The sequence below is a fragment of the Eschrichtius robustus genome, chromosome 11 (assembly GCF_028021215.1).
Source record: "Eschrichtius robustus isolate mEscRob2 chromosome 11, mEscRob2.pri, whole genome shotgun sequence".
NCBI lineage: Eukaryota > Metazoa > Chordata > Mammalia > Artiodactyla > Eschrichtiidae > Eschrichtius > Eschrichtius robustus.
This window is the reverse complement of record NC_090834.1, coordinates 33,295,447-33,322,142: the sequence shown is the minus strand read 5'-3', so window position 1 is coordinate 33,322,142 and position 26,696 is coordinate 33,295,447. Positions and strand designations below refer to the sequence as shown.

Genomic DNA, 26,696 nt, shown 5'->3' with positions numbered 1-26,696 from the left:
GCCTCCAGGCATTTTTGATTTCTTCTTTGATTTCTTCAGTGAAATTATGTAGTAGCATATTGTTTAGCCTACACATGTTTGTGTTTTTTGCAGTTATTTTATTATTATTATTATTGTAGTTGATTTCTGGGCTCATACCATTCTGGTCAGAAATGATACTTGGTATTATTTCAGTCTTCCTTAATTTATTGAGATTTGTTTTGTGTCCTAGCATGTGATCCATCCTGGAGAATGTTCCATGTGCAGTTGGAAATATTATGTATTCTGCTGCTTTTGGATGGAATGTTCTATATATATATATGTATGTATGTGTGTGTGTGTGTGTGTGTGTGTATATATATATGTATATATAGTGCAATTTGGTCTAAATCTGGTCTAATGTGTTTAAGGCCAACGTTTCCTTATTGATTTTCTGTCTGGATGATATGTCCATTGATGTAATTAGGGTGTCAAAGTCCCCTATTATTATTGTATTACTGTCTATTTCTCCCATTACCTTTGTTAATATTTGGTTTATGTATTTAGGTGCTCCTGTGTTTGGCACATATATATTTACAATGTTATGTCTTTTTGTTGGATTGATCCCTTGACCATTAGGCACTGTCTTTCTTTGTCTCTTGTTACAGTCTTTTTGTTTTAAAGTCTATTTTGTTTGATATAAGATTTGCTACCCCAGCTTTCTTTTTGTTTCCATATTCATGGAATACCTTTTACCATCCCCATACTTTTAGTGTGTGTGGTTTTTAGATCTGAAGTGAGTCTCTTGTAAGTAAGTGTCTTTCAATTTATATTTAAAGTAATTATTGATAGGTGTATACTTACTGCTGTTTTGTTCATTGTTTTCTGGTTATTTTTGTATTTCTTTTTGGTTCCTTTCTTCTTATTTTACTCTCTTCCCTTGTGATTTGATGACTAACTTCAGTGTTATGTTTGGATTCCTTTCTCTTTTTTGTATGTGTACCTATTATAGATTTTTGGTTTGTGATTACCATGAGGTTTATACATAAAAACATATATGACTATTTTAAATTGATGATCTTTTAAGTTCAAACACATTCTAACAACCTTACATTTTTACTGCCCCCCATGTTTAGTATTTTTGAATTCATATTTTACATCTTTTCTTGTGTATGTCCCTGTACTACTTCTTGTGGATATGGATAATTTTACTACTTTTGTCTCTTAACCTTCCTGCTAGCTTTATAAATGGTGGATATAATACTTTTACTCCATGTTTGCCTTTACCAAAGAGATTTTTCCTTTCATAATTTTATATTTCTAGTTGTGGTCTTTTCTTCCCTGCTTAGAGAAGTCCCTTTAATATTTCTTGTAACACTGGGTTAGTGGTGCCTGAACTATTTTAGCTTTTGCTTGTCTGTAAAACTCTTAAATCTGTCCTTCTAATGAATGATAGCTTTGTCAGATAGAGTATTCTTGGTTGTAGGCTTTATTCTTTCATCAGTTTGAATGTATCATGCCAATCCCTTTTGGCCTGCAAAGTTTCTGCTGAAAAGTCAACTGATAGTCTTTTTTTTTTTTTTTTTTTTATAAACTTATTTATTTGTTTATTTTTGGCTGTGTTGGGTCCTCGTTTCTGTGCGAGGCCTCTCTCCAGTTGTGGCGAGCGGGGGCCACTCTTCATCGCAGCGCGCGGGCCTCTCACTGTTGTGGCCTCTCTTGTTGCGGAGCACAGGCTCCAGACACGCAGGCTCAGTAGTTGTGGCTCACGGGCCCAGTTGCTCCGTGGCATGTGGGATCTTCCCAGACCAGGGCTCGAACCCGTGTCCCCCGCATTGGCAGGCAGACTCTCAACCACTGCGCCACCAGGGAAGCCCAACTGATAGTCTTATGGGGGTTCCTTGTTGCATAACTAGCTGCTTTTCTGTTGCTGCTTTTAAAATTCTCTCTTTATCTTTAATTTTTGCCATTTTAATTGTCATGATTTTGGGTGTGGATATCTTTGGGTTCATCTTATTTGTGACTCTCTGTCCTTGCTGGACCTGGATGTCTTTTTCCTTTGCCAGGTTAAGGAAATTTTCAGCTATTATTTTTTCAAATAAGTTCTCTGCCCCTTTCTCTCTCTCTTCTACTTTTGGGACCCCTATAATGTGAATGTTTGTATGCTTGATGTTGTCTCAGAGGTCTCTTAATTTACCCTCATTTTTTTTAAATTTCTTTTTTTTCTGTTCAGATTGCATGATTTTGACTACTCTGTCTCACAGTTCACTTATCTGTTTCTGTGTATCAATTTATCTACTGTTGATTCCTTCTAGCTTATTTTTTTATTTCAGTTATTGTATTCTTCAGCTCTGTTTGATTTTTTTTTATATTTTCTAACTCTTTGTTAAACTTCTTAATGTGTTCTTCCATTCTTCTCCATTTGTTGAGCGTCTTTATGATCATTACATTGAATCCATTCTCAGATTGCTTATTTCCACATCCTTTAGTTCTTTTTCTGAGGTTTTGTCTTGTTCCTTCATTTGGAACATATTCCTCTGTCTCCTCATTTTACCTGATTCTCTGTGCTTATTTCTATGTGTTAGATATGTTATATACATTTCTTGATCTTGTAGACGTGGCCTTATGTAGGAGATATTCTGTGGGGTCCAGCCACAGACACCTCTGTGGTCATCAGAGCTAGATGCTCTAGGTGTGCCCCCTATGTGGGCTGCCTGGGCCCTTCTGTTGTAACAGTAACAGGACCAGTTACTGTGGGCACACTGGTATGCATGGTTGGCCCTGGCCTGGTTGACTGCCAAGTCCTATCTCAAACTGTGGCTGCCAGTGTGTTGTGAGTAGGATATTGTCCCTGCACAGGTGACTACACTGCCCAATGGGTCCTGGGACTGGTGCCAGCCACTGGTGACATGTAATCTTATGGCACTAATAGGTGGGAGAGAGAACTCCGAAGTGGAGTGTGCTAGCACCAGTGTCCCATGGTAGAAAGGGCACCCAAAAATGGTGCTGCCAGTGTCTGTGTACCCAGGGGGTATCCCATTTACCTCCTGCCTCTCCAGGAGACTCTCTAAGATCAGCAAGTGCGTTCAACCCAGGCTCTTTTCTAATTACTGCCTCTGTGCTGGAACTTAGATCGTGTGGGATTTTGCGTGTGCCCTCTAAGAGCAGAGTCTTGTTTCCTATAACCCTCCAGCTCTTCCATACGTAAGCCCTGCTGGCATTGAAAGGCAGATGTTTGTGGGCTCATCTTCCTGGTGCAGGACCCATGGACTGAAAAGCCCAACACGGGCCTTGGACCCCTCACTCCTTTGGCAGACCTCTGCAGTTATGATTATCTTCCCAGTTATGGATCACCGACATGGTGATGTGGGTCTTGACTAAACTACATCTACGCCCTTCCTACCTGTCTCATTGTGGTTCCTTCTTTATATCTTTAGTTGTGGAAAATCTTTTCTGCTAGTCTTCAGGTCATTCTCATAGATAGTTTGTTCTATAAAGAGTTATAATTTTGATGTTCCCATGGGAGGAGTTGAGCTCAGTGTCTTCATACTCTGCTATCTTGGCTGTAGGGATGTAGCTAAGTTTTTCTAAGCAATGAGAAATATATAACATGCTCTCAGTTTTTTAAGCACCTAGGTTTGCTACTAAGGTTTAGTTTCTTTTGTGTATCTCAATGATTTGGGTAAGGTTTTTTGGTTTGTTCAATCTCTATTTTGTTAATTCAAGATTTGTTTTTGTTTTTTGATATTTTTGACAGATATTTTTGACAATCCAGAAATAACCTACAAGGTAGAACCCAAAATACTGTGCATTTTTTGTTTTCATTTTTTATACTATTTGCAATTGCCTGATAAATACTGAGAGAATAAACCTTAGTCTTTTAATATACTAGAGGCAGAATTATAAAGAATGCCTAACAAGTAACAGGTCTCTTGTAGAAAAATCTTTCAGAAATGTTGTTCTCTTTTATCCCTGTGGAGACAGGTTGTGTTCACTATGCCAAGGGTTCAAACAGGAAGAAAATGCTAACTTCATGTAGAAAAATTAGGATATTAAGTTTAAAGAAATAGTAAAGCAAAGCAGAGAGCTTACTACATTATCTATAGTGGTTTCCACTGTAATGAATATGGATGTTCATGTTGTGTACATATTTTATCACAATGTCATTTCGCAATATCAAGTTCTGTTCATAAATTAGTGTGTGGAGAAATTTCTTATTCTAATTAATAATGTTTCTAAAAAGATACCTTACAGGACAATATTATCTCTTTTCCCTATGGCTCCCAATCTACTGCTAATTCTGGCATTCCATTGTACAAGATGGTTAGCAATTTCATGGGGAATTTAGAATGAATAAAGGTTAAATTACCATAAAACAGGTCTCATTTCCAAACATGATTTCTTTGCCTTAACAGGGGAAATGTAAATGGTTAAGAAATCTTATCCAGTCTGCAAGTGAGTGGCATCCACAGTGGGAGAGGTTAAGGCAAAGAGAGATTTCTTATGATTTAGGTAGCTTTCAGCATATCTCTAGATCAGTAGGAGATGAGAATGGCCAAGAACATTAGAATTTCTTTATAAGCTTATAATGTTGAAGCCCCTCTCAAAAGCCAACACTTACTTCTTTTTTCTAAAGTTGTTTCGTTGAAATAAATTGCCTAAAAACATGAAAATGGGGAAATGAAAATTTAGTTTCTTAGACAATTTACTTTGAAACACCCTCAGGAAAGAAACACAATGAAGTCCTTTAGAAAATTTTTAACCAATTCCACATGAAAAAAATACAGCTGTTGACTTACCTTGACCATAGATACTTTCTTTTTTAACTCCTATTAATAACATATAGAGATCTAAAGGTAAAATATGTAAAAAAAAAAAAAAAAAAAAAAATTAGTTAAGGTGGTAGAATTAGGGAAGACATCTTTGATATGGTGGTATTTGACAGGGACCTGAAGAAGTTGAGGGAATTGCCCTGCAGATAGATACCTGCTAGAAGAGAGTTTCAGGCAGAGGGAACGGCAAGTACCCTGAGGCAGAAGATTTTTTTGCGAAAGGGAAGCCAGTGTGACTGAAGGAGAGTAAATAAGGAAAATGTGGTCAGCGAAGTAAAAGGTTAGAATGATGTGGTTGGGGGAGAGAGGTTGGAATTGGGGTAGGGGCAGACAGTGAAGGCCTTGTATGCTATTGTAAGGACATTGACTTCTGTGAGTGAGATACATGTGATAAATATTATGCTCATGATATTATGTTACTAAAATGTGATAATTATTATTATTAAAGCCATCATTTTACTCATTGAATTCTAATTTGCTCAGCCTAAACCCTAAAATTTTCTTTTACAATATATAGCTATTTATAAGCTCATTTCCTCCCTAAATAATGTTAAAATAAATCATTAAGTAGTATATTTACATTGATACATATTTTCAAAGCTACCAACTAAAATGCAAAAATTGTCAAACTGCTTATAACAAAATCCAACTAGGATGCCTATCAGGCATCAGGGCATTGCACTTTAAATAAGACACAAATAGGTTGAAAGCAAAATGATAGAAAAAGATATACCATGACTGTGTAGCTATATTAATATCAGGTAAAGTAGGTTTCAAAGCAGAGACTATAATAAGGGATAATGAAGGTTATTTTATAATGATACAGTGATCAAGTCATCAAAAGAACATAACAATACTAAACTGTTACACATTTAACAACGGAGTTTCAAAATACATGATGTAAAAACTGATAGAACTGTGAGGAGGAATAGATAAATCCACAATTAAAATTGGGGATATCAAAACCTCCCTCAATAAATAATTGACAGAATGAGCAGATAGAAAAGCAGTAGGGATATAGGAGACTTGAACAACATTATTAGGTAACTTAATTGATATTTATAGAACATTACATTCAACAACAGCAGAGTACACATTCTTTTCAAGTGCACACAGAATTATACCAAGGTGGATCCATAGGTAGATCAAACTTGTATCAAATAATCTAAAAGGATTTACAATAAAATGGAGTTAGAAATTAATAACAAAAAGATTTGAGGAAATTTAAAATACCGGGAAGTTATTTAAATACCTACTTTTAAATAACCTGTGGTACAAAGAGGATATCAAAAAGAAAATTAGGAATTAATTTAGCTGAATAAAAATCAAAACACATCAAAATTCTGAGATGCCGTGAAGAATTAAAGTCAATGTACATGGTTAGCAGAACATTAATGGATGGAATCTTAACTGCAGTGTATTTAACACAGTTTTAAAAAGCAGTTCTCTAAAGTTGATAGGCAAGGTAAATTTATTAATGGAGCACATGAGGCAAGAAATTATTTTTTTAGGGATCATGTAGTCAAAATGATTAGATCTCCAGAAAACTCACCCAAATCAATCTTGTTCTCTTGAACTCCAGATTTTACATTTCAGTCTCAAAAGTCTACTTAAAGATGACTTGAAACTGAGACTCAAAAGACTAAACTTGGAGAGCTTACTTAATTTATCTTTTCTCCCATGTTTATATGACTAGTAAACCTAATGCACAAGATTTGAAATATGATGATATAAACCCAGGTTTGAATTTAGGAAAAATTTAGATTCAAGGAATGGCAAACATCTAGTAGTACACCTACTGTTTTTTGAAGTTGGTACAACAAGTCTTTCCTAGGAAGAAAGATCTTATTTGTCTTTAATTACTAATTCTGAGGTTTTAATTCCAGTATATAATTCCTGATAATCTACCTTGCAGATGAGCTGCAGTTTATTACTATCTATTAATCCAATGAATTGAGAAACTTGTTATATCCAGACTTGTCAACATACTAATAACTTTAAATGTTTTGTTTACTCCAGTCAATGACTGGAGGTACTTAATTTCATTCTGGATAAATTAGATTTTAATTCTGGATGAATTTGTTCGCAGATTCTTAAATCTCTAAACTTATACTAAATAATTTTGAAGAAAAGATGAAGGAACGTGAAAGATGGCACATTGAGAAGAATGACTGCCTGAATTATTTGTTATTTGCCTTAAACCCTTTTTTGAAGGAACACAGTTCATTAAAACAAAATAAAATGGCATCAGTTAATTAATGTATTTCATCTTATACTAAATAATTGCTATAAAATGTGAATGAAGACAGTCATTAATAGGTTATAGGTCAGACCCAACTGAAATGATATAAGTTGATAATGGCTTTCGTCAATATTTTTTCTATGTATTCAAGGAATTTTTACATAATCAGGTTAATACTATGTGTATATTTTTACATTCTGATAAATACATTAAGTAATAAACATTTTCCATTGTCATTAAATATTCTTCAAATACCAGTTTTTAATGTTATGTAATATTTTATTGTATTGATGTATCATAATTTAATTAGCTAATTACTATTATTCTATTATATATTATTATAGAATTTCTATTATTATTATGCTTCTGATTTCTTAATATTACAAATAATTTTAAATGAGCAAGCCATAATAATCTCTTGATTACTTTCTTAATTTACATCCCAAGAAAATAAATTACTGAGTAAAGTGGCTTGAATATTTTCAAAGCTTTGGCACATTTCATCAAATTGCTTTATAAAAATATTGTGTCCAAAATTGTGTCCATGTTGCACACTTACAACATTTGAGCATTATCATTTCTCATTCTAGTATTCTGAAGGACTAAAACCATGTATTAATTTTTAAATTTACATAACTATTGAGGATGATCCTATCTTTATGTTTCAATAAGCATGTAAACAGTCTACAATTGTATTAATGTTATTAATTCATTTTCATATTTGTGGAAAATATTTTTCCAAATTTAGTTTTAATGCCTTTTACATTTATTTATGATATTTTGGTATATACAAAATTTTTTATAATCTAACACATATTTTCTTTTTTAAAAAAAGGTCTACCATTCTAATCAGACATAATCTTTTTTCCCTTGTCTTGGTTTTCTCTTTTTCAACACTATTTCAACTCTGAATGCTAATTAGCATAATTTTAGACTGTATGTGAATTAAAGTTTAGACTTTTTTCCCAAAAAAAGTGAATAATTTTCCCCCAGCACCATTTATTGAACATCTTTTTCATTCCCCAGTGATCTTTGATGCCACCTTTATGATATATTAAGTTCTTGTATTTTTGTTTCAATATGATGAGATTGAAGCTCATTTTCTTCTCTGTGTCTAGATATATGATGTATTTCATAAATGTGTGTGAACACTTGAAAGGAAATATTTTTTTCTCTGTGGGATATAACTTATACAATTGGATTTACTCCAATCATTTGATTTAATTATTTCTGTTTTTATGCTTTGCGACCCTTCGAGTTTTTTAGAAGATTTTTTTTTATTATATCCATTTAATTTTGTTACAAAAATCATTTAGATTTAATTTTAGATTTAACTGATTTAACTGACTTCTACATCCTTAAAAATCTTAGTTTTGAGTAATATATAAAAGAATTGGAGAACACTTTTGAATAACGTTTAGAAGAAAAAAGATACAGAGGTGTGGTTTATATATTTTCCGAACTCTGGCCTAAAAAATGATACTCATTTATATTCACAAGTGAACAGTAAGTTAGCTAGATGTTAAATTCTTGAGAGAACAGCCTTTTCGTTCAAAATTCTATATATGTTGGTCCATATAGGAGTAGATCGCTCCTGAGACATGATTCATTTCTTATATGATTTTCCCCTTAATACCTTTTGACCACAGTGATCTATGCATGTTTGATCTCCCCTAACTAGGGTGATAAGCTCTTTGCCTTCAGCAAGTGCTTCTGAATGAATGAATGAATGCCATTTCTGTTCATGTGTTCTGCTTCATCACTAACCATTTTAAAATAAAATTTTGCAATATTTTTAAACTGTCCGTATCACCTGGGAAAAGTCATTTTCTGTGTTATAGTAAGGAAACTATACTCGATCTCTATGGTTCATTCTAGTTTAGAAGTTTTACTGCCTATGAATCTGTGTGTTTATAGTATTTAAGAAATTACCCAACCCATTACGTTGTTCAATTCTATTAGGTATTTATTTGCTTACTTCTATGATTACATTTATTATATAACATTTGAAGAATTATAGCTATATAGTTGCATAATCATAGAAGAGACATGGGCCTTATGTTCAGTCTCAAACCTAGTCCTTTAAAAAGAGCATGGCCTGTAACCAGGAGTGAAGAAGAAACCTTTCCTGAAAAATAACTGCCAGTAATATGCCTACAGCTTTGTTGAGAGCTCAATCCATATATGTGCATTACTGCTCATAAAGGTTATGTTAATTGTCTTTATTTCTATTCTTTTAAATGAGTATAAATGTCATTTTTTTTAAAAAAAAAAAGACATTTTTAAGAGCAATTTTAGGTTTACGACAAAATTGAGAGGAAGGTACAGAGATTTCCCATATGCTCCCTGCTCCAACACATGCATAGCCTCCTGCATTATTAACATCACTCATCAGAACTGTACATTTTTACCAAGGATGAATCTATGTTGACACATCATAATCACCCACATCCATAACTTACCTTAGGGTTCACTCTTGGTGCTTATTATAATAATGGGTATAATAATCCACATTCTGTGGATTTGGACAAATGTATAATGACATATACCCATTATTATAATAACACAGAGTATTTTCACTGCCCTAAAAATCCTCTGCTCTACCTATTCAACTCTCCCTCCTCCCTTATCCCTGGAAACCACTGATCTTTTTACTATCTCCATAGTTTGGCCTTTTCTAGAATGTCGTATAGTTGGAATCATATAGTATGTAGCTTTCCAGAATGACTTCTTTCACTTAGTAGTATGCATTTAAGCTTCCTCCATGTCTTTTCATGGCTTGATAGCTCATTTATTTTTAGCGCTGAATAATATTCCATCGTCACAGTGTACCACAGTTTATTTATCCATTCACCTACTGAAGGATATATCTTGGTTGCTTCCAAGTTTTGGCAATTATGAATAAAGCTTCTGTAAACATCCATGAGCAGATTTAATGTAGTTTTTAAAAATTAAAAAAATGTGCTTATTGGTTATTTTGAAATTTACTGTTTAATGATATATACATTAAAAGAATCTTTGTTATTTAAACTTTATCTTATCAAATATACCTTTGCTTTATTCTACCTTTAAGCTTAATAAACTAACAGGTTATTTTTACTATAGACTAAAAAAAACATTTTTACTAAAGAGGGTTTTTCTCCTTGACTAATTATGTTAGTTCAGACTTTAATGAAGTTAAACTCTGATTATCAGCCACACTCTAATTTTTAATTAATTTGAACATATGCACATCCATACTTGGCAACAACTCTTTTGGAGTTTTTGAATTCAAAATTAATGTTAAGGACTTTTTGAAATAATAGTATAATTTGATATATTTACAGTTGTTTTAAAAATAAATAAGTATTTACAATAAAAACGGGTCATGGAAGCATAATTTGTTGACTGTGTTTAGGTAATGAAAATAGAAGGCAGATATAAAAATATTTGATAAGACGGAGGGAGATGCAAGAGGGAAGAGATATGGGAACATATGTATATGTATAACTGATTCACTTTGTTATAAAGCAGAAACTAACACACCATTGTAAAGCAATTATACTCCAATAAAGATGTTTAAAAAAATATTTGATAAGGAGTAAACAATATTTGCTATGCATAATTTTAAATTATTTAATTGAAAATAGATACTTTGTGGAGTATTATTATTACAAGGATAATATGGAAGAAGAAATAATTATACTTTGTTAAAGAGATCTCTTTTTAAAGTCCTTTCTACTTTTAAAATCAACATATTATCAATTGCTAGGAAGGACATAGGAACATTTTTTGCTACAAACTGTAGGGTAGGATTACTAGTCAAATGCATTAAGATATTAATGCAAGCACACTAGCTTTGGAGATATTAATTTCTCCTATTCTAGGCCTGGCTAAATGCTTTGATGGACAATAGGGTGTTATAGTACATGAAACACAGCCTTTCTACATAATCATAAATTAAATAAATAATTTTTTCCTAGACTTTATAAATCATGCAAAATGAATTACTGAGTAAATGAGAATTCTGAACGTTTTTAATAGCCATTACTGTGGTACCATCTCTGTGTAACAGCTGAAGTAACAGACTGATTCAGAAATTGTCAGTAAGCAATCTCTTAAGACACATTAGTACCTGCAGAAATATTACAGAAAAACAAATCACCTGAGTTTATTACCTTGCTCCAACACTAACTATGTGACCTTGGGCAAGACCCTTAACCTCACCATGCCTCCATTTTCTGATTGTAAAATGGGGATATTAACACCAACTTTAGGATTGTAGTAAGCATAATATTGGTTAATACATGGAAAGCATATAGTAAGTTTTGCAGAAGGCTTTGTTTTTTTTGTTATTTGTTCCAAATGGCAATTTTTTTATTATGCTTATTAAACATACTTAATGATGATGTATGTTTCTCCAAATGAAGTATAAATTGATTTACAAAATGGCAGATAAGCAGAAAAGACTATTAAAAAACACATTTTAACAAAAAAATTATTTTTTCCTGGACATTACCCTCCACTATAATACTTGATTTAGTAAGGTGGCAAATTTACTGTTAGATCTGGAACCCAAGTTCAGTTTGCCTTGCCAAGAATTGGCAGCCTTGGGAACTCTAGTAGTAGACCCAGATGCTCAGTATCCCCTGAGCACACTTTGAGAGGTGAGTCATCACTAGGAGAAGTGCTAGTCCAAACCTAAACGCCATATATGAGATCAAATGTCATGTTTTAGACTTTTTATTTTGAGTAGATCTCTACTAACAAAAGGTTGTGCAAAGAAGCTTTTTTGTGATAGATGGATATTATATCAAAAAACTATAGCAGATTTTACAACATACAGTGGAAAAAAATTTTTTTTCCTAGACATCATTTCAAAGCATTTGGAAACTGTATAACTTCCTCATTGAAAATGACTTCTGCATAATTCTTCTTTAATAGATTTCTTTATCTTTCAAGTTTGCAAAGTTTTTAAATGTGTGTTTGTGTATCTCCCTCCTCCTAGAACTGGGTAGAGAGAGCTGAAAAACAGACTCTTCTCTCCGATACACTTGACCTATCAGAACTCTTCCACCCAGACACATTTCTCAATGCGCTTCGCCAGGAAACTGCAAGGTAAATAGAATGAAATACCTATTTGTTTGAGAGGGAAATTATACTTTGATTTATTCACTTCTGATCACATTCCCTTGATTGTCAAGAAATAAATTTACTGTTGAATCCAGATAGTTGTGTTATTTCTTAATACTTGACTTTTAATAACAGTAAACTTTTAGTTTAGAGAACACTGCTTTCAATTATGATGTGTTTTTTATTAGAATTGAAAAAGGCAAACTTTAATTTTTAAAATTTTGGTCATTTATTTATCTAGACCTATTGTGTCCAATATGGTAGGCAGAAGTCAAATGATGCTATTTAAATTTAAATGATTTATTCCTGATCTTAGTGGAAATGGTTTCAGTTTTTCACCATTCAGAACGATGTTGGCTGTGGATTTGTCATATATGGCCTCTATTATGTTGAGGTAAGTTCCCTCTATGCCTACTTTCTGGAGAGACTTTATCATAAATGGGTGTTGAATTTTGTCAAAAGCTTTTTCTGCATCTCTTGAGATGATCGTATGGTTTTTCTCCTTCAATTTGTTAATATGGTGTATCACATTGATTGATTTACGTATATTGAAGAATCCTTGCATTCCTGGGATAAACCCCACTTAATCATGGTGTATGATCCTTTTACTGTGTTGCTGGATTCTGTTTGCTAGTATTTTGGTGAGGGTTTTGGCATCTATGTTTACCAGTGTGATTGGCCTGTAGTTTTCTTTTTTTGTGACATCTTTGTCTGGTTTTGGTATCAGGGTTATGGTGGCCTCATAGAATGAGTTTAGGAGTATTCCTCCCTTTGCTATATTTTGGAAGAGTTTGAGAAGGATAGTATTCACCTGTGAAGCCATCTGGTCCGGGACTTTTGTTTGCTGGAAGATTTTTAATCACAGTTTCAATTTCAGTGCTTGTGATTGGTCCGTTTATATTTTCTATTTCTTCCTGGTTCAGTCTCAGAAGGTGTGCTTTTCTAAGAATTTGTCCATTTCTTCCAAGTTGTCCATTTTATTAGCATATAGTTTCCTGTAATAATCTCTCCTTTGTATTTCTGCAGTGTCAGTTGTTACTTCTTTTTCATTTCTAATTGTATTGATTTGAGTCTTCTCCCTTTTTTTCTTGATGAGTCTGGCTAATGGTTTATCAATTTTGTTTATCTTCTCAAAGAACCAGCTTTTAGTTTTATTGATCTTTGCTATCGTTTCCTTCACTCTTTGCAGATAACATGATACTATACATAGAGAATCCTAAAGATGCCACCAGAAAACTACTACAGCTAATCAATGACTTTGGTAAAGTAGCAGGATACAAAATTAATGCACAGGAATCTCTTTCATTCCTATACACTAATGATGAAAAATCTGAAAGAGAAATTAAGGAAACACTCCCATTTACCACTGCAACAAAAAGCATAAAATACCTAGGAATAAACCTACCTAAGGAGACAAAAGACCTGTATGCAGAAAACTATAAGACACTGATGAAAGAAATTAAAGATGATACAAATAGATGGAGAGATATACCATATTCTTGGATTGGAAGAATCAACATTGTGAAAATGACTATACTACCCAAAGCAATCTACAGATTCAATGCAATCCCTATCAAACTAGCAATGGCATTTTTCACAGAACTAGAACAAAAAATTTCACAATTAGTATGGAAACACAAAAGACCCTGAATAGCCAAAGCAATCTTGAGAAAGAAAAACAGAGCTGGAGGAATCAGGCTCCCTGACCTCAGACTATACTACAAAGCTACAGTAATCAGGACAGTATGGTACTGGCACAAAAACAGACATATAGATCAATGGAACAGGATAAAAAGCCCAGAGATAAACCCACACACATATAGTCACCTTATCTTTGATAAAGGAGGCAAGAATATACAATGGAAAAAAGACAGCCTCTTCAATAAGTGGTGCTGGGAAAACTGGACAGCTACATGTAAAAAATGAAATTAGAACACTCCCTAATACCATACACAAAAATAAACTCAGATGAATTAAAGACCTAAATGTAAGGCCAGACACTATAAAACTCTTAGAAGAAAACATAGGCAGAACACTCTATGACATAAATCACAGCAAGATCCTTTTTGACCCACCTCCTAGAGAAGTGGAAATAAAAACAAAAGTAAACAAATGGAACCTAATGAAGCTTCAAAGCTTTTGCACAGTAAAGGAAACCATAAACAAGATGAAAAGACAATGCTCAAAATGGGAGAAAACATTTGCAAACGTAGCAACTAACAAAGGATTAATCTCCAAAATATACAAGCAACTCATGCAGCTCAATATCAAAAAAAAACCCAATCCAAAATGGGCAGAAGACCTAAATAGACATTTCTCCAGAGAAGATACACAGATTGCCAACAAACACATGTAAGGATGCTCAACATCACTAATCATTAGGGAAATGCAAATCAAAACTACAATGAGGTATCACCTCACACCGGTCAGAATGGCCATCATCAAAAAATCTACAAACAATAAACACAGGAGAAGGTGTGGAGAAAAGGGAACCCTCTTGCATTGTTGGTGGGAATGTAAATTGTTGCAGCCACTATGGAGAACCGTATGGAGGTTCCTTAAAAACTAAAAATAGAACTACCATACAACCCAGCAATTCCACTACTGGGCATATACCCTGAGGAAACCATAATTCAAAAAGAGTCATGTACCACACTTTTCATTGCAGCTGTATTTACAATAGCCAGGACATGGAAGCAACCTAAGTATCCATCAACAGATGAATGGATAAAGAAGATGTGGTACATATATACAATGGACTATTACTCAGCCATAAAAAGGAACGAAATTGAGTTGTTTGTAGTAAGGTGGATGGACCTAGAGACTGTCATACAGAATGAAGTAAGTCAGAAAGAGAAAAACAAATACCATATGCTAACGCATATATATGGAATCTAAAAAACAATAGTTCTGAAGAACCTAGGGGCAGGACTAAAACAAAGTCACAGACGTAGAGGATGGACTTGAGGACACAGGGATGGGGGAGGGTAAGCTGGGATGAAGTGAAAGAGTGGCATGGACATATATACACTACCAAATTTAAAATAGATAGCTAGTGGGAAGCAGCCGCATAGCACAGGGAGATCAGCTCCGTGCTTTGTGACCACCTAGAGGGGTGGGATAGGGAGGGCGGGAGGGAGATGCAAGAGGGAGGGGATATGAGGATATATGTATACGTATAGCTGATTCACTTTGTTATACAGCAGCAACTAACACAACATTGTAACACAATTGTACTCCAATAAAGATGTAAAAAAAAAAAATTAAATGATTTAAAGTTAAAATGGGTTAAGGAGACTAGATGGTTGAGTAAGAGGATGTGACCCTCATCTTCTCCCTGAACACATCAAAAATACATCTACAGGAAGAGCATTTCTCACTGAAAACTAACTGGAACTGGTAGAAGGACTCTTTTAAAACCATAGCTGTAAGAAAAATACACATGTAATCAGGTAGGAAGGAAAGAAAAGCAATCAAATCAGGACCTGTGCCCCAGAGAGGGGACTCAGAGGAAAAGGGCAATTATACGGGCAGACCCTAGCCCTGGGGAGTGCGTGGGTCAAGCCACAGACTAGTCATCCCAGTCCTGGGGTCCTACATGGAGGAGATAAGCCCCCTCACTGGTTGGAGGAACACTGTGACAAATAGAAGGGCTGGGAGAATCCTGGACTCCATTCAACAGGAGTGTGTGTGTGCACTGGCTAGCCGCTGGGGCAAGGTGGAGAGAGGTCTGCTCTAGCAGCTGCTGAGTTTCCCATGACTGCCTCATCATACACCCCAGCCTGAGCTAAGCAAACGCTCTGGCCCCTCTTAGTCCATGCCACAGTATGGCACTGGATCTGGGGTGACCAGGACCAAGGAAAAGACTTGACTTTGGGATGCAGAGGTGACTTGGTCCCAGGGTGGACCCTGGGTGGGCTGTGGTGGCCATTGTTGGCACTTACTCAAGTGGTGCCCTAGAAGCAACCCAGAGGGCAGCCGCTGTACACCACAGCTCAACCCACCACCTTGCCCCAGTATACACAGAAAAGCCACACAGGCCCTGCCTCCCCTTTGGGGCACAGAGGAGGTTGGAGATAGTGATCAGTTGTGAGAGACAAAGAAGTCTTGCCCCCAAGGCAGGGAAGAGAGGTCTGCTCTAGTGGCTGCCTGTTTTCCTCCAACCACCTCATCATGTGCCTCAGCCCAAGCTTAGCAAACGGTTGGGCCCCACTTAGTCCATGCCACAGCACAGCCCTTGATCTGGGGCGGCTGCGACCAAGGAAAAGACTCGACCATGGTCTGTGGCTGAGCAGAACCACAGATGCCTGCACAGACAGCACATTGGACTGCTGTATGCACATGAACCTCACTTGATTCAGCACTCCCCTCCTGGGACAAAATTCCTGGTGTGGGGAGTGGGGAAAACACACACTTAAAGGGAATGGAGCCATTTCAAGCCTGACACACAGGTCTTCTGCTGCAGCAACATGGGATCAGACCCTGTCCCTGGGAGGGCAGTGATGGCTACTGACCAGAGAAGAAACCTTGCCTCACACCCCAGGCCAGCTCTGTCTCCAGCCCCACCACTTACCAAGGTGATAGCTGCCAGCACATTCTGAGGAAAGACATGACTGGCATCCACATCAAATCCAGCTCTCCCACCAAAGGCATTGAACATATGTAGTCAGCATAGAGACACTCAAACATAAGAACACCCCTTTCAGATGCAATAGGTAACTGTTTCACCTAAATTCATAGAGGCAGAGAAAGTTAAGTCTAAAAAAATGAAAAGGCAGAGGAACTACTCTCAATTGAAAGAGCAAGAGAAAAAATAAATAATGAAAGAGAAATAAAAAATTTACCAGATAAAGAGTTAGAAACATTGGTAGTGAAAATGTTAATTGAATTAGGAAAAAGAACTGATCTAAAAAATGAACATGTTCTCAAGGAAATAGAACATATAAAGACCCAGTCAAAAATAAATAATTTAATAGTTGAAATAACACATTAGAAGGAATGAACAGCAGACTAAGTGATACAGAAGAATGCATAAGTGATCTGGAAGATAGAATAATGGAAATCATCCAATCAGAGAACCAGGGGAAAAAACATTTTTTTTAAAAAAAAGCAATCTAAGAAACATGTCTGATAACATTAAGTGTCCCAACTTTCACATCTTATTGGTTCCAGAAGGAGAAGAGAGAGAGAAGGAGAGCGAAAATGTATTTGAGGAAATTGTGCCTGAAAACTTCAGAAACATGAAGAAGGAAATAGATATCTAGGTACAGGAAGTACAGAGGGTCTCAAACAAGATGAACCCAAACAGACCCACACCAAGATATATCATAATTAAAATGGCAAAAGTTAAAAATAGAGAATTCTAAAGGCAGCAAGAGAAAAATAGAGAGTCATACACAGGGAATCCCCGTAAGGCTGTCAACTGATTTCTCTGCAGAAACATTGCAGGCCAGGAAGGATATATTTAAAATCCTGAAAAGGAAACACCTGCAAGCTAGGATACTCTACCCAATAAGATTATCATTTAGAATAGAAAAAGAGAGATAAAGAATTTCTCAGACAAGCAAAAACTAAAAGAATTCATCAATACTAAACCTACCCTAAAAGAACTGTTGAAGGATCTCTAAATGGAAAATAAGTAAGAATCTATAGGAAAGGGAAAATCCCAGTAGGAAAGATAAATATATAGTAAATGTTGAAGATCACTTAAATAAGTCAGTACATAGATTAAAAGACAAAAAGTGTAAAAGCAACTATAACTACAACAAACAGCTAAAGGATAAACATGAACCTAGGGTAACCACAAATCAAAAACCTACAATACATACACAAAAACTAAAAAGAAAGGAACACAAGCATAGTACTAAAGAAAATTGTCAAACCACTAGAGAAGAAACAAAGATGTGAACAGAAAAAGCTACAAAAGCAACCAGAAAACAAGTAATAAAATGGCAATATGTACATACCTATTAATAATTACTTTAAATGTCAGTGGACTAATGCTCTAATTAAGTGGCTTATTGGATGCAAAAACAAGACCCTTCAATATGCTGCCTGTAAGAGACTCACTTTAGGGCTAAAGATACACACCAACTGAGAGAGAACAGGCGCAAAAAAGATAATTTCATGCAAACAGAAGCAAGAAGAAAGTGGGGGTAGCAAAACTGATGTCAGACAAAATAGACGTTAAAACAAAGGCTATAACAAAAGACAGAGAAGGGCATTATATAATGATAAAAGGATTAATACAAGAAGAGGATATTACACTCGTTAACATATATGCACCCAATACAGGAGCACCTAAATATATGAAGCAAATACTAACAGATATGAAGGGATAACTTGACAATAATACAATAATAGTAGGGGGCTTTAATACCCAACTGACATCAATGGACAGATCATCCAGACAGAAAATCAAAAAGACAACAGAGGTCTTAATGACACAATAGAACATTTGCACATAATTGATACCTACAGGACATTATATCCAAAAACAGGAGAATAAACATTCTTTTCAAGAACATATGAGATATTCTTCTTGAGAGCTCACATACTAGATCACAAAACAAGCATCAGTAATTTAAGAAGATAGAAGTTATATCAAGCATCTTTTTTCTGACCACAATGGTACAAAGCTAGAAATCAACTTCAGAAAGAAAAATGGGAAAAGAACAAACATATAGAGACTAACCGACATGCTAATAAAAAAACCAGTGGGTCAATGAGGAAGTCAAAGAGGAAATCAGAAAATACCTTGAGACAAATGAAAATGGAAACAAAACACTCCAAAATCTATGGGATGCAGCAGTCCTAAGAGTTGATACTGATACAGGCCTTCCTCAAGAAACAAGAAAAATCTCAAATAAACAACCTAACATACCACCTAAAAGAATTAGAAAAAGAAGAATTAGCGAAGCCCAGAGTCAGCAGAGGAAAGGAAATAATAGAGATCAGAGGGGAAATAAGTAAAATAGACATAAGAAAAAAACAATAGAAATGATTAATGAAACCAAGAGCTGAGTTTCTAAAAAGATAAACAAAATTGATAAGCCTTTAGCCATGCTCACCAAGAACAAAAGCAAAGAAGACCCAAATAAGATAAGAAATGAAAGAGGAGAAATAACAACCAATACCACAGAGATTAAAAATAAAAATCACAGGAGAATACTACCAACAGTTATATGCCAACAAATTGGACAACCTAGAAGAAATGGATGAATTTCTGGAAGTATACAGCCTGCCAAGACTGACTTAAGAAGAAATAGATAATTTCAATAGACTAGTCACTAGTAGTGAAATTAAATTTGTAATAAAAATACTCCCAGCCAGCAAAAGTCCAGGACTAGGTGGCTTCACAGGGGAATTCTACCAAACATATAAAGAAGAACTAATACCTGTCCTCTAAAACTATTCCCCAAATTCAAGAGGATAGAACATTCCCAAATTCATTCTACAAGGCCACCATTTCTCTGATAACCAAAAGCAACCAAAGACTACTACAAGAAAGAAAATTACAGGCCAATTGATGAATATAGGATGTAAAAATCCTTAACAAAATATTAGCAAGCCAAATCTAACAATATATAAAAAGGCTCATACACCATGATAAAATGGGATTTATTAGAGAGTCACAAGGATGGCTCAACATTGGCAAATCAATTAATGTGATACACCACATTACCACAAGAAAAGGCACAAATCACATTATCATCTCAATAGATGCAGAAAAAGCATTTGACAAAATTCAACATCCATTCGTGATAAAAACTCTCATCAAAGTGGATATAGAGGGGACATACCTCAACATAGTAAAGGTCATTTATGACAGACCTATAGCCAGCATCATACTCAGTGGTGAAAATATGAAAGCCTTCTTCTAAATTCAGGAACAAGACAAGGATGCCCACTCTCACTACTTCTATTTAACATATTATTTGAAGTCCTAGCCACAGTAATCAGACAAGAAAGAAATAAAAAGCATCCATATTAGAAGGGAAGAGTTAAAACTTCCACTATTTGCAGATGACATGATACTGTATATATAGAAAACCCTCAAGTCTCCACCCAAAAACTATTAGAACTAATAAATGAATTCAGCAAAGTTGCGGGATACAAGATTAATATACAGAAATCTATTATGTTTCTATACAATAATAATGAGCTATCAAAAAGAGAAAGTCAAAAAAAAAATCATGTTTAAAGTCACATCAAAAAGAATACCTAGGAATAAAGTTAACAAAGGAGGTGAAAGACTTATGCTCTGAAAAGTATAAAACATTGATGAAGGAAACTGAAGAAGATTCCAAACAATAGAAAGATACCTGTTGCTCTTAGGATTTTATTAAAATGACTATACTACCAAAAGCAATCTACAAATTTAATGCAGGCCCTATCAAAATACTCATGACACTTTTCATGGAACTAGAACAAATGATCCTAAAATTGAAATGGAACCACAAAAGACTCCAAATTGCCAAAGAAATCTTTTTTTTTCTTTTTCTTTTTTTTTTTTTTTTTTTTTTTGGTCACGCCACTTGGTATGCAGGATCTTACTTCCCTGACCAGGGATTAAACCCATGCCCCCTGCAGTGGAAGCACAGAGTCTTAACCACTGGACTGCCAGGGAAGTCCCTGCCAAAGCAATCTTGATAAAAAAAGAACAAAGCTGGAGATATCATTCTTCTAGACTTCAGACTATTGTGCAAACCTGCAGTAATCAAAACAGCATGGTACTGGCACAAAAACAGACACATAGATCAATGGAACAGATTAGAGAGCCCAGAAATAAACCCCCACACCTGTGGTCAATTAATATACAACAAAGGAGGCAGGAATATACAATGGAGAAAAGACAGTCTGTTCAATAAGTGGCACTGGGAAATCTGGGCATCTACATGTAAAACAATGAGATTAGAACATTACCTCACACCATATTCAAAATAAAGCCAGAATGGATTAAAGTTCTAAATGTTAGACATGAAACCATAAAACTCCTAGAAGACAACATAGGCAGAACACTCTTTGACATAAATCGTATCAATAGTTTTTGGATCTGTCTCCTAAGGCAAAAGAAAAAAAAGTAAAAATAAACAAATTGGACCTAAGAAAACTTAAAAGCTTTTGCACAACAAAGGAAACCATCAACAAAATGAAAATACAACCTAAGGAATGGGAGAAAATATTTGCAAATAATGCAGCTGACAAGGAGTTAATAACCAAAATAAACAAACAGCTCATACAACTTAATATCAAAAGAAACAAACAACCCCATCATCCTGAAGCAATAGCAATAATGACTTCAAAACTCCCTTCACATGTGATTTATGTAAAAGCGTATTTCCCCCTTGAACCTTCTCCCCTCTTCCCATCCTGCTCACTCCACCCAAATCCAAGTGGTCCTAGTATAAAGTCAGATGGAAAAACCCTGGTCTGTATCAGGAAGAAAAGAACTGCTAACACCACCTGCTATTAAAATTCTTTAATAACACCCCCCCCCAAACAAGTTAAATAAAATTAAAAATGTAATTTCTCAATACACTATCCACATTTAAAGTTCTCAATAGCCACGTTTGGGTAGTGGCTGCCATTTTGGACTGAATGAAAATATATTTATCTCTGTAGAAAATTCTGTTGGACAATGCTGACTAGGCTTCTTGGTGGGAAACAGTATTTGATGGTTAAGATCAAACTCTTTTTAAAAACAAATTTGGAATATCATATCATATATAGTCTATAATTTTTAAGAAGTTAGAATGCAATGAAAGAGACACTTCCAAAAACATACTGAAAAAAACTTAGTTGCTTTTTAGTGCTTTGGGGGATATTCAATTGGTAGTACCTCAAGAGCATATTATAAATATCATATTTCAGTTCAGCTAGTAAACATTTATTGAACCCCCATTATGTGCCTGCATTTGAGGATGATGATCAAAACGGAGGATGTAAAAATAGAAGACCCTATCCTCAAGGTACCTACACAACCTTGAAGAGGAGACTGACATAACAAGTTAACTTTAAAAACTTAGTGTGAAATCTAAGGTATTGTGCATAGCCTAAAATATCTGATTACTTGTACATTATAAATATTTCAACTTTAAATAAATAGGAGTGTGTATATCTTCTATAGCTATTCATATTTTAATTCCTGAAAATTATCTCTTTCTGACATTTGATGCTTTATTTTTACAGGGCTGTGGTCTGCTCTGTGGATAGCCTTAAATTTGTGGCCTCATGGAAAGGTCGACTGCAAGAAGCAAAGCTGCAAATTAAGGTATTAGAATAATTTTAGATGTTTATCTGAGTCAAAAATTATGTAATTACCAACTGTGATAAAGAGATTTTGCTCCAATCTCAAAGTCACCTATCTCTATAGTGTAGATCAGCAGAGACAGATTATATTACCTGTGTGAAAAATCAAAGTAAGTTAAGATTCAACATGAAACAACCTGTACAAGATACAACATGTTCTAATGCAAAAATAAGAATCTTAGGAATATAACATAGTATTTGAAAATGTAACTTCGGTAAAAAATGATATAAATCTTGAAGTTCTGTTAGGTTACCTGTTCTAACATTCAAGTCAATAAATATTTGCTATACAATAAAGTATGTATAAAATGTGTGAAAAATTTAGACCAAATCTTGTCCTTAGGGAGTTTACAATTTGTGAGTATATTAGTTCACTGTTAAAATCAAACCAACTGTGTTAAAAAAAAATTAAGCCATCTTTTGCAGTATAAATTTTCCTAGCTAGCTTTTCTGCTAAAAATGCATTATTCTTGCAATAATAGATAATATAGATAACCATTCAAATATTAATAACAAAACTAATGAAATCCTTCCTCCAACAACTCCAACCTTCTTCCATGTCATTGGCATTCTCTACCATTCTTCTTTCCCATTCTCACACATAGAATTGCCCTCTTAACTTTTTTCCACTGCTAATATAAGATGCTGCATGTTGTAGTATGATTATCTCTATACATCTGTGTTGGTCTGTCTTACGAGACTGTAATGACATTGAAGATAAAGACTGTCTTATCTATCTTCAGATACCCAGTATCTAGTTCAGTATATTACATATAATTAAAATAAATGTAAAACTATAGTTCTTTAACTTAGTTAACCTTAGGCAACTGACTTTTCAGAAGTTCTATTTATATAATTCTAGTTCTCAGGCCAACAATTTTCTTTTCATATTACTACTGCTTTCTAACATACTGTATAATTTATTTATTATATTTGTTGTTTTGTTGTCTGTCTTATTCTACTGGAATGTAAGTCCCATGAGAGTAGTCATTTTTTTCCAGTTTTGTTGTATCTCAAATACCTCAAACAATACCTCCTACATAATAAGCGCTCCATTAAAACCTTGTTGAAATGTTGAGTTGAAGGCCAACAATAGGAGAGGCACTATAATAGGCATTATTAACAGCAGCTGTAATGGTATAGTCTGCCAGAAATTTGATCATTAACAATAAGCTAGGTCTTTCTTTCTCTATTGGCTCTATAGATTGCTACAAAATTCTCCGTTGAAGCTGAAGAAATTAGCAGGTTCTCTTTCATCCTTTGCATTTTATTTTAACCTTAGCCTCTAGCCCATAAGAGCTACCTTAGCTATTATTGGTGCACATAAACTGTTGCCTAGCTGTTAAGGAGAGGGAGGGAACACATGATGTATAATCCAGGAATCATGCAGTTTACCTGGTTGTGTGGTCTCTTAGCAGCTGTGAAGCACACACATAATATGGTAGTATCATTATTTAGGTATATTGATATAAAAAACAAGGGAAATGAGTTTTATTCTGTGTCAAGGTGTGTTCATATTTCCAGAACTATTTTGCTCCTGTTCTTACAAAATAGAAATAAAATTATCTACAACCAGAAAACCCCAAGCATATATGTTATGTTTTATAGATGGGGAAAAAGGCTGGCAGTTAATAAAGCAAGAGTCTAATCTTAGTTCTCCAAAACAGAGCCATGTGACTTTTAAAAACAATTAATGAAGCAGTCTGAGCCTTTGTTGTCTCTTTTATCAATGGATATAAATAATAACTTCCTTGACATGTTTATTACGAGGGTCTCTGAAAACCGATGTGTGTGTGTGTGTTTTATTATTTCTTTTAACTTGATTTGGATTAGGTTTCATTAGGCAATATTTATTTTTTAATTAGAAACAAAAGTATATTTTAATAAAAGTTCTCTGCTGTTATCCAGGAAAGCAGAATTCTTTCATTTGTCATTTGACATTCATGAAAGCTACTGTATTGTTAAAAACCAAAATATTCATTGGTCAATATATTCAGGAACATTATAAGTTTGATACAATTATATCTTACAACTTTAAGTTAAAAAAGCCATCCCTACACATGGGATTTGAGGTAATTCAACAGAATTTTTCCTCTCTTTGGCCCCTCATTCATGTGAGCTATAGAAGCACATTTCCTAATTTCTTACCTGCAGTTCCAGATATATTTATCAGATAAAAAGTTTTTGTAAGCCCCTCACTGTTTGCACTTGGCAAAATCAGCAAGTTAAATAATTCATTTAGGTTCCTCTTAATCAAATTTTTCAGCAAAAGGATTATTTTGATAGGAGAATTTTGGATTTGAATTATATTTGAATGTTACTATCACTGCAGAATTTAATTTATTTTGAATATTTTTCAATCTCTACCACCCTAGACTGAATTAAACCAGTGAAATGTTCAAGTAAGGCTATAGTTCCCACACCAATCAATATCTCAACCCCCTAGACCAGCTTAAGAGAACATGTATGTATATTGATTTTTTTAGATCCTGAACATGGCCCTCTAAAATTTCCTCACTACCATTATTGATTTATTATTTGTTAAACAGCAGTTGTGAAACTTAGTACTGGAAAAGGTGTAAATCCAGCACCCGTTCAGCTTGCGTGCTAGATCTTGCCCAAGGCTGTGAAAGTTTTGCCCTGGCAAATCTGGGTAGTTTCCAGCTCCCTCCTTGACTGCTGATGCTGCCAAACACAAAAGGCAAAAACAAGTCTTTTACCTTGGCAAATCAGGCTTATTAAAAACATTTTAGTCTTGTTAATAATGCACAATTCCCTAGGATACCTGAAAGCTGCTGCTCCTTTGGGACCTGGTAGAGTCATAGAGCCACTTATGCTTGCCAGTTCATTTCAGCTGCTTCATGCTAGGCTAGAGTCTGCCCATATACCAAGTGGTTATTATGCTATTCATATTTCAGTTCCCTCCCTTGTAAAGCTTACCAGGAAATAGAAGTTAAAACAATGAAGAAATTAGACATTTAGACATGTGAGGGTTCATGAGGAGAATGGGCTCATCAGAATTGGGAGTTATGAGCTTTAGACGCATCCTCCCCAAATGAGTGTAAGTAGCTTATCAGTCCAGCAGTGGACAATCTACCAAAAAAAAAAAAAATCCTTAAATAGTTCATTTTAAGACATATTTCTGATAGTTTTCATTTTTAAAACTGAGCACTTAATGTGAATATGCTTATACAGTCATTATAAAGTGGAGATTTTTTTTAAATCATGGGAGAATAAAGACACAGACCTACCAGAGAATGGACTTGAGGATATGGGGAGGGGGAAGGGTAAGATGTGACAGGGTGAGAGAGTGGCATGGACATATATACACTACCAAATGTAAAATAGCTAGCTAGTGGGAAGCAGCCACATAGCACAGGGAGATCAGCTCGGTGCTTTGTGCCCACCTAGAGGGGTGGGATGGGGAGGGTGGGAGGGAGGGAGATGCAAGAGGGAAGAGATATGGGAACATATGTATATGTATAACTGATTCACTTTGTTATAAAGCAGAAACTAACACACCATTGTAAAGCAATTACACTCCAATAAAGATGTTAAAAAAAAAAATCATGGGGGAACTATAAGAGTGCTTAGTAATATAATTTTCTCTAAAAGTCAATCTCTAAAATGAGTTGGTATGTGCAAACTAGTACGATATAAAACCAGTTCAACAAAAAATGATTTTTCTTAAGAACTTAAGTAACTACAGCAACCAGAGGTTTTAAATCTATTTGATATTCTTGTAACATTAAATGCTTTGAGTGTCTTACTATGTTTCCACCAGTTTAAAGGACGTTTAATTCTTAGTTGACTATACTGTTTAGGTAGCCTTTCCAGTTGAATGCTCTCTTCTCATGCTCTCCAAATATAGCAGGAGGCTGAAAACTGGCTCAAATTTCCTGTTTTGAAAGTCTTTCTGCTACGAAACATTCTGACTTTACTTGACACTGTACTGAAAAAAAGTCAGTGTGCTGGGATTAGGTACTAAGTTCCATCAACTGTTCTAGTCCTTCCCCATCTTTCAAAAACTTCGAAGAAACCTGTTTGTATTTCTTTCCCTAGCACGCTTTCCTTTCTTCAACCTATATCAAGCCACATATGTAATTTTATATTTTCTTGTAGTTACATTAAAAAAAGTAAAAGAAACAGATACAAATAATTTTAATATTTTTTTATTTAACCTAATATATACAAAATATTGTTGCTTCAACATATAATAACTATTTTAAAATTATGAATGG

The 26,696-nt window shown here is 34.7% G+C and overlaps 1 protein-coding gene across 4 annotated transcripts in view; it reads left to right on the top strand.

Annotated features, from left to right (window-relative positions):
* The window catches only part of DYNC2H1 (dynein cytoplasmic 2 heavy chain 1), a 358,559-nt gene that overhangs the window by 313,759 nt on the left and 18,104 nt on the right, over window positions 1-26,696 (top strand). The window contains exons 86-88 of one of the 4 annotated variants that reach the window (XM_068554131.1): window positions 12,020-12,129; window positions 12,476-12,538; window positions 22,336-22,417. In XM_068554131.1, the coding sequence (XP_068410232.1) occupies window positions 12,020-12,129; window positions 12,476-12,538; window positions 22,336-22,417 (255 nt within the window). Of the gene's footprint in view, window positions 1-12,019; window positions 12,130-12,460; window positions 12,539-13,333; window positions 13,388-22,335; window positions 22,418-26,696 lie in introns of those variants that run through there. The other 3 variants (XM_068554130.1, XM_068554132.1, XM_068554133.1) reach the window with 3 other exon arrangements.